The sequence below is a fragment of the Limulus polyphemus genome, unplaced genomic scaffold (genome assembly GCF_000517525.1).
Source record: "Limulus polyphemus unplaced genomic scaffold, Limulus_polyphemus-2.1.2 Scaffold1097, whole genome shotgun sequence".
Classification (NCBI taxonomy): domain Eukaryota; kingdom Metazoa; phylum Arthropoda; class Merostomata; order Xiphosura; family Limulidae; genus Limulus; species Limulus polyphemus.
Genome location: NW_013666707.1, coordinates 297,836 through 307,425, shown reverse-complemented (window position 1 = coordinate 307,425; position 9,590 = coordinate 297,836). Strand labels below are relative to the sequence as shown.

Below are 9,590 nucleotides of genomic sequence, written 5' to 3'. Positions count from 1 at the left end.
AAAAATAGGGTTTTGTGGTCACTCATTGCAATGTCTCAGGTGTAGTCATTCCTCTGAACTCTCCACTGTGTTCCCCCCCCCCCATTTCTTCTTGTGGAGTTTAAGAGTCCATACCACTTTCCAGTTCCAAGCCACTATATAAAATGGGAGTAAGCCGTCAAAATTGCAGTTCATCCCTTCGATTGGAATCCCTTATCCTACCCCCCCATGTGGTTGTTGGTTCCCACAGACTGGGTTTTGGAATTAGAGCTGAACCAATCAACATAAGTCCTCATGCATGTATTACAAATGTCTCTATTCTCTCCCTCATTTATATTCTCGTTACTCCATCAGTGTTGTAGATAATAGTGGAGGTACTTGCAGATTACTATGGTTCTTCACCTTCCGCTATCCCTCAATGCTTATTACTCTGAGGGTGTTACTGTGCTTGGGGTGGTTCTTGTCAATTTATAATTTGAGTGAGATGGTTTATATTAAGTAGACATCTTTTTGATGTCAGATGTTGTGTTCCCAGATCAATCAATCAATTTTTCACATTATCATGTGCCTTGTTCCCTCTGGTCTCATTAACTTGAGGTGAAGAGAGTATGGTGGCCTGGGTTTTGGATTGTAATTGACTTGCCAGCGGTATGATCTTCTTTCCTACCCCCACATGGATGTCAGTACACGGCGGCCAGGTTTTGGATTGTAGCTGACTTACCAACAGCATGATCTTTGACTTGCTGTGTACGGTCAGTCACACCCTAGCCACTCTACACTTAGGGTCACATCCTTTTAATCTTACCCACTTTTATGTTTCAGGGATTGAGTTTCATAAATATTGTATGGTTTGGATCCCTGTCATGCCATAGTTCTCTCCCAGATGGATGTGCTCTTCTGTTTTTTGCCCATATGTGCAACATCCTTCCACAATGGGTGAAGAGCATACCTGGTTCAGAAGTGGTATGGTCTCCCACATCAGATCATTGATTCTGAAGATCTCCTCTTGGGGAGTGTCCTTCGGATGCTTCTTTCTCTCCCTCCACCAATTCAATATGGGGTTCTAGCTATTTATGTGAGGGGAGGTAATGTAATGTATTGGAAGTTATAATTTTCCTACTCTAAAAATGTATTTCTGATAGGTACTTACCACTTCCCACCCTTCCTCCCCACTGAATACTGGTGCTTCCATTTTCTGCCAAAACCCAAAGTGATAGTTTGGTAGAATAGAATAGAGGGAGTCACAGGCATCAAGAGAGTTTGTCTCAGTCTTATTGGTGGAGGGTTGTCGCATGCCGATTTGCATGTCAGGCGCAATGGAATCAATCATTTCAAGTGGGAGATTTAAGGCTTGTGGCATGTGCAAAAGAAATTGTTTGCATATAGAAGGCAGCACAGAACGAGAATAGCTATTTATGTGAGAGGAGGTAAGTACCTATCAGAAATACATTTTATGTATAGGTAAAATTATAACTTTCTCTAATCTATTTCTTACTATATAATCTGCAATAAATTCACTTATGTTACCCCATGGGTTACCACGGTTGTATCCAGAACTTTAAATAATTGTCTCCTTTTCGTCAAAGTCCACACAGATGGGTTTAATTACTTTAGAACACCCTTTAACAAGACAAATTATTCTCCTTATCTTTGTTAAACTTTGAAACTGACTCTTTAATATCGCTCATTGCAGATAAACTAACAATCATGCAGTCTGACTTAATTTTCACTAACGTAACGTTTTCAGTCTATTAACTTCTTCTACTTCACTTCTTTAGTTGGTAACCACAGTTGTATTCAGAGCTTAAAATAATTGTCTCTTTTTTTTCATCAAAAGTTCACACAGACTGGTTCGGTTACTTTAGAACCCAATTGACAAAACAAATTATTTTTCCTATCTCTGTTGTTACAATACAGCTGTGAACCATACTAGAGAAATCACCTGTTTAGGCTAACACACGCCAGTTAACTTCATGTTTTCTTTCACTAACTTTTTTCTGTCTTGACTAAACTTTACTCGACTTGCGGTTACTTGGTCATGTATATATATATATATCTTGCCCAACTGAGGCCTCAAACTTTCTACAAACTGTGAGATGCTATGGTGTAACAATACTCGCATAGGAAGAATAACTTAGAGGTTTTGAAAAAGATGACCTCAACTATACTCTAACAATTGAACTACACACACAATATACGACTCTTACTAAGTTATGTAAAGAAATTTATTATAACAATAATAATTAACTTTTAACACTGTTGTTTTGAATACTAAATAATCATTAAATATTAAATCACTAAATTAACTAAACAATAGCTCTTACACTAAACAGTCTTGTAAACCCAACATTTAAGTATTCTCAGATAGGCCCACTTTGTAACAGGTGGATCAGCAAGATAGATCACAGTCTGATACTGAACTAAACTTACTGAGTTCTAAGCTAACAAATAAAACGACTGGACACAATTTGTGATACAAAATGAAAACAAAGGACACAAAACACAGTGTGCGTACTTGCATTGGACACTGGATGGTTGCCTTTCCTGTACTCGTGAATTGATCAACAGATTTTTCTCCCTCAAGATGTCGTTCCATAACCCCATAAACGTTTTAAACACATTTTTTTAGTCTATGTATGCACCAAATTGCTTGTGGATTTGTTACCTTGATGGTTACATAGCCCCTAATAACATGATTCACACAAAATATCTAAATAAAAATACTATCAACTTTGCGATTAATCCTTCTAAGTTGATTTTGTGCAATTTTTTGGTCAGCTCTTTACAGTAGACTTTGTAACGGGCAAAACTTTATAACTACTCTTTACAAAATCTGGCATTCACTGGTAGTGAATAGTATAAAAACAAGTCTGTAATTTGAAGGGGTAGATGCAGGAGATCTTACTATTTACAAAAAAAATCTTTATGACTTTTAAAACTATTAGCTTCAATGAAGAGCTTAAGAAAAGGCAAGAAGTCTCTTTTGGAGGCAGTCAATGCAGAGTCAAGTAGTACTATACCAGAAAGCAGCTGTGGTCCTGAGGAAAGTCTAAACTTGAATGAAACACGGCCTACCAACCACGGGTATGATGGAAGAGAAAACCCCTCAGATTTGATCATTTCAAATCAACTGCAAAGTAATCCAAATGGGGAGACAGACACTGAAACTGGTAAGGAAATGTCATTTCTTGATTCTTCTATATTAGATAAAAATAAATGTAGCAAAACGTATGGACCATTTTCAGAATCAAGTCAACTCACAGATAATATGCAAGCCTCAGTTTTTAGTTAAAAAAACAGCTCACAAACCTAGTCTCTATTTGACAAACAAATTCAGGGTTCTCTTGCCAGGGAACCAAAGTATAAGAATATTTTTTTGTTGTTGTTGTTTTTGTGAATATCTTATTAACGAGTCAGAGTAGAGTTGACTTACATTTATATATTTCTTTTAGGAAAAGTCTTTAAGCTGATTTTATTTTAGCTTTACAAATCTACAACAATACTGTTTGTGTATCAATATATTGTTTGTCAAGAAAAAAGATTCCAACACTGTTGTAGAGCCTATTGTATACTATTATTGGATTATTGCCAAATTAGATCATTATAGTTAGAAGAAAAATAACAAAAGATGGTTTGGTGTTTAACATTTTTCAGAATACAGTAATTCATTAAAAAAAGTGTAAAGGTATAGATATTAAAATTATTTAATTCATGAGAAAGATAGCATTTGTGAACATAATACAAATTATAATAGCATCACACACAAGTTTTTCTCGTCACGACTTTATGAAGATTATTGTACTAGTAAAGGTTATCCAAAGTATTCATTATGTTGACAACATAGCTGTTTCAGGGTTTCATGTTGGTTTTATCTAAGTAAAAACAATTAATTATGTTGACAACGTGGCTGCTTTAGGGTTTCATGTTGGTTTTATCTAAGTAATCCAAAGTATTAATTATGTTAACAACATATCTGCTTCAGGGTTTCATGTTGGTTTTCTGAAGTAGGGAAAGTCAAAAAATAAAATACAACAGATAAAAGAAATTTGTTGTATACAAAACCAACATGAAACCCTGAAGCAGCTATGTTGTTAACATAATTAATACTTTGGATTACTTAGATCTAACTGCCTTTAAGGTAAAAATAGCTTTACATATGTTTATACTACTGAAGCTAGGGAACCTTTAGAAAGTGAAATCCATAAATGCATCTCAAGGAACATAAACATCTGTGGTTTAATATGAATCATCACAGCAGCTTGAATGAGAATTGGTTGTAGCATTGGGTGTTATTGCTATGGTGTGAATGCCTTTTACAAGCTGGGGAAGTATGATTATAATTAATCATAATTGTAATAAGGTATTAATTTTAAGCCTAATTTATTTTTAAACACTACATTCTGTATCTAGTCCCTTAGGGATTTCCAAGAATTAGAAGAGTGTATAATAATAGTATTCCAACCATATTATATTTGTCATATTCATTGCTGATGGTGTGTTTTGCTCAATCCAGAGCTCTTCATGCAAGCTAGGATACAACAAATACAGTAGTTGTTGGGTCATCATTTATATAAGTCTTCTGTTACCATTTGTAGAATGTAGTGTTTAAAAATATAATAGATGTAATACTGATGTCTCATGACAAGTACGATTGGATAGTATTCTTTGTATTAGCTTGCCTTAAGTTCCTGTTGCTTCTAATCTTCTAAAATAAAGCTAATCTTTCTCTTGCCAGCAATTTTGCTTTGTACTTTAATTAACAAAAAAAAAATGCTGGAATGACAGTACTCAGGGGCAGATTGGCCACTGGGACACCAGGCAAAATCCCAGTGGGCCAGTGGGATGGTTATACTGTCCCAGTGCTATTGACTAACCTACTGTACGTCTCTCTCTCTCTAGTTACTTGAATGATAATAGTGTACAAGTAACTGTTAGATTGTTCTGTCTCTACTATGTATTGCTTTAAACTTTAAGAGAAGTGGTTATAGGATGAGACTGGATGAAATTTTGTTTTCGAATCGTTCTCAAAATGGCTTAGTCTTAAACCTTATTGATTCATTGATAAGTGAAAAATTCTTCAATACATCAGTCAAAAAAAGAGAGAGAGAGAAGTTGCATACCAAAACAAATGATTTACCCAGTACAACACAAGAAGAAGATAAAACCCAAGCTAGCCAAAAAAATATCATATCACTTAAAGAAAATCGAGATTAAATAAGTGAAATAAATGTGGTAACAAGAATGAAAAAATCAGGTTTGTCTTGCAGGGAGTTTAATTCTACTCATTTCTAAAGTAATAAAAGCTAGAAAATGTCACCTTTTTGCTTTGATGATATAACTACTCTTTACTTTTTATAATTAAACTTTCTAACCTATAGTCTAAAGAAAGGAGAGAAAAATCTTGTGAAAGGCAGAATAGTCTTTTTTATTATTTTTGATTGTTTATTTCCATTTTGTTTTATTATTTATTACATTTTCTTCAATCTTTTTTTATTTTAAAAATAACTGAAATGTTTCTTTTGGATGCACTTATCAAATTATTATTCTGGTATGTAATTCCTTTTTATCCTTTTGATTACGATTGTGTTCAATTCATGTAGTTGGTAAAAAAAATTGTCATACAAAATATCTCTATAAAACACTTTTTTATTTTTTCAGTTGGACAAAAAAAATAAAACTGCAGTCTGATGGTTCTGATCCTGTGTAATCCATCTGTTCTCTAAGGAAGAATTATAATGATATTAGTGTCTGTCTTTATTATTATTTTTCCTACAGCATTGCTTCCAGATTTGGATGCAACAAATAAAGACATGGGTCGATGTACATTTTGTGGGAAAACTGGGTTTAATACTTCACGTGCAGTCAGTGTCCATTCATACTACTGCCAAAAAAAAAGAATCTCTCGAAAGAAGAAGAAGACCATCAACATTAGTAAAAGACAAGCTTTGGGGAAAGTTTCCAGATTACGCAGTGGTGACACAAGTGGTGATTATTATTTGTTGTTTTAAAATATCTGATTTCTTCACTGAAACATTTGTTTTATATGACGTATTATTTTGCAGAGGTTGTTTTTTAAACAGTTACTGCTACTGTAAACATTTCATCTCACCATGTTTAGTTTTTAAAGTTATAGAAAATGTAATAATGGTGTACTATTATAAATAAAGTTTGAGGCTATACTAAGAAATAATCCAATGTTCAGCTTGTGCGTTAAATCTTTCAGTGTTATGTAAATTAGTGTAACATCAAGCAAGTGTTCTTATGTTTATGATCTGGAAATTTGTTGTAGTTGTTGAGAGATTCTTTTTGAGTTTACATAATGTAAATATCTGAAAGAATTCAAATCTTACATTTAATATTTAGAAACAGAAAGTGGAGCAGGTGAACCTATCGGATCTACAAAACCAGTTTGCCCCGTGTGTAACCGAATATTTGCCAGTCCATGGGGCTTACTGCTACACCAGGCTAAAGCACATTCAACATCTTTGAAACATATTGATTATGTGGAAAACATGTCAGGTAATTGACTTAAGGATGCTTTTCACATATGTGTACCCTGAAATTATGGAGGAATGTACATTGGAAAGACAGGAAGAACAACAAAACAAAGACTTACCGAACATGTTGACACAACAAGACTTTTCCATTCTGAAAAATCAGGTACAGCTGAACATCCCCTCACAACGGGAGACAATATTCGATGGCGGAAGTATAAAATTTTAGCAAATGAACAAACATGGAAATGTAGGAAAGTATAAAAAGAAAGAAGCCCTTAGAATAAAAATGGGGAATATAATAACATATCTGATGTCTTAATGGGCTGGGTTGTAGTGACTAACACATTAGAAGTCAGAAAAGTGAGCCAAGATAATTGAAACTGACAAATATTTATTGAAATCAACTGTAGCAATTTTTATTTTTTTAATTGATTGGTCATCTCTTCTAGACAAATTTGAATAAAAGTACGAGTGAAAACCATTATGTATATTTTCCTCTAAATTGGCAACCAAATATTTTACAATAAAGTATTTATGCTGTATAAATTTAAACTGCTTCCTACAAAATCTTTAAGTAATGAACAGTTTGAATATACATGTTGTTGGCATTTTGTGTGTGCCATGAATACTTTCCCATTAATGTGTAAGTTTCTAGAATTATACCTGTCATAAGACATTAGTATTAGGCCTATTACATTTTTTAAACACTATTCTTAACCTTATCTTTTTGGGATTTTCAAGAATTAGAGGAGTTTGTTTCTACAGTGTTTTAAAAGCATTGTTGCTATTAACTAACTTGTAATAACACTTTAAAAACTCTCCAAGGTTACATCTTCAGATGTAAATAAAAGTGAATATCCACAATTTTGTAGTATGTTCTTCCTGCACACGGTGTTTTTATTATGGAGCTAAACAAACTACATATTTTACATGATATAACTACTTATGCTTCGATTTGAGCCACGATATGACACTGAATAAGCTGCTCACTTTTAATTGTGGAGTCATTACAGCTATCATATTATTTGATTCGGTGTATAGGTGCATTAATAGATGGTGGGGGCTGCCCTTTCTTTAAGAATTAATTCTAAAGTGGTCACAGTTAAGCCTGAACTTTAGGGGCCCCTGACCTGGCATTTAGCCTTTGGGTTACAAAGGTGCCTTGAAGTTGAAAATACCAATTATTAATATTTGAGCATGTTTTGCTTCTAAAGATTAGTTTATAAGATTGTAATAATACATGAATTTGATCGGTTAATTTCACACTACTCCCTCCCAGTGGTTCAGCAGTAAGTCTGATGGCTTATAATGCTAAATTTTGGGTTTTATTATTCATATTGATAAGCCATTGCATAGCTTTGTCCTTAAACACAAACAAACAAAATGTTTTGATTTCAGTGTTGTAATCCATTATAAACTTTGATATTAATTGAGATTATTGTTGTTGTTTGGCCTCGTACTATTAGCATCTTTTCGCTGGTATCAGGTGACTGATTAGTACTCTGGTCATAATACAGTGTCGGTAGATAAACAGTTACCAAATTAGATGTGAAACACACACACACCGAATGTAATACTGAATAACAAGAAATAAGTTTAATTTAATAACCTTGGTCTTGTGTTTTGAATAAATAGACATTATCACTATTCATATATTTTATATCTACCTAATACAATAAACTGTTAAAAATCATAAATACTTAAGTTGAAAATGACAGACGTTGTTTCTGAACTTACTTACATGTCTGTAACAATTACCTCAGAAAACATTTTGTTTGACACCCTGCAGCATGGGAAGAGTAAGTGACTTTTCATGTTTGTTTTGTAGTGTTCCTTAGAAAGTGTGTTCACCTGAAAATTGTTTTATGTTTAAGCACAGGTAGTGACCAAAGGCCAAGTAAAGAACAAGGTTATGTTCAGAAAGCAAGACTGGACTATTGTATCACGTGTGACAGAAATTTTGTCAGTGCACGAGGTTTACTTCTTCACCAAGCAAAAGCACACAGCTCGTCATTGAAGTATCATCAACTTGCAGGTGAAATTAATAATAATGTCTTACAACTAACATTTACCAGATTAATCAGAGAAAAAAAATGTCTGTGGGGTATGATTTTTAATCATTGCAATATAATAATTTTTGTATACCAAGTCTGTAGTTCTTTTAATCCATAAACAACCTATATTTCCGTTTTTATCTTTAAGTTTTATCTACTATAGTTCCAGATGGAATTAAACATGCCAAGTTACAATTTCTAGTTCAATTCTGCTGCAAAAAAGAGACATTGCCTCAAGTTTTTCTATTGTTCTGGTGTCGAGGAAGTTGTTTTTATATAGTTCTAGTAATTGATTGTGTGGTTGGAACTCCTTTTGATTCAACCTGAAAAGTGTGTGTGTTACAGACCTCAGAAAGGATTCTGGATGATTCAGCTGGTTGTGTGGGGAGTAAGTTAATCCTGTTTATGTTCAACTTTTTGGTCCTGATTTGTGCTTGCTTTTTTTTAGTTTTATTCTCAGGGCTTCTCTTACTTTCCTTAGTTTTTGATTTTGTTCAGTGGCTAAGATTTTATAATTCTGTCACTGAATATTGTGTCCTGTTGTTAGGAGGCATTAATCTGTTGTGGTTTTTTCAGGATGGAAGAGTCTTGTTGTGCCAGCATGTTCATTGTGTCTTTGTTTTATTATACTTCCAGTCCCTCCAAAGTATATTTCTCCACATTTGCAGACTACACAATAAACCATATGTTTTGTTTTATTGGATCATTGATTTGTTTGTTTTTCAACAGGATGTTTTTAAGTGATTTTTCCATATTTCAAGTAAATTATTATGTTGAATTTTCTCCAGTGTCCTCTGAATTTGTAAGTAATATTGTATATAAATGGTAGACATATTTTTTTTGGGGGGGGGGTTGAAGTGAAGGAATGTTTTTAAAACTTGTTTTATTAACCTTTTTTCTTTATATATCTCAGTCTTGTGTCTCTAGACCAACTGCATGAGGGAAAAAATTAAATATATTGTATAAAATCAATAAATGTTTATTATAGTTCATTTAATATTGGTTGTGTAACTGTGTGCAGAAATTTTTTACTTCATTCATTTGATAAAGATGTTTTGTG

At 33.4% G+C, this 9,590-nt stretch overlaps 1 protein-coding gene across 5 annotated transcripts in view; it reads left to right on the top strand.

Moving 5' to 3' along the window:
- The window catches only part of LOC106462112, a 35,580-nt gene that overhangs the window by 8,153 nt on the left and 17,837 nt on the right, over nt 1–9,590 (top strand). For all 5 annotated transcript variants that reach the window (XR_002611164.1, XM_022389254.1, XM_022389256.1 and 2 more), the window contains exons 6-9: nt 2,925–3,149; nt 5,755–5,964; nt 6,343–6,498; nt 8,356–8,511. Coding sequence is in view for 4 of the 5 variants with exons in the window: in XM_022389254.1 (XP_022244962.1) it covers nt 2,925–3,149; nt 5,755–5,964; nt 6,343–6,498; nt 8,356–8,511 (747 nt within the window). In the remaining variant the exon portion in view is untranslated. The remainder of the gene's footprint in view (nt 1–2,924; nt 3,150–5,754; nt 5,965–6,342; nt 6,499–8,355; nt 8,512–9,590) is intronic.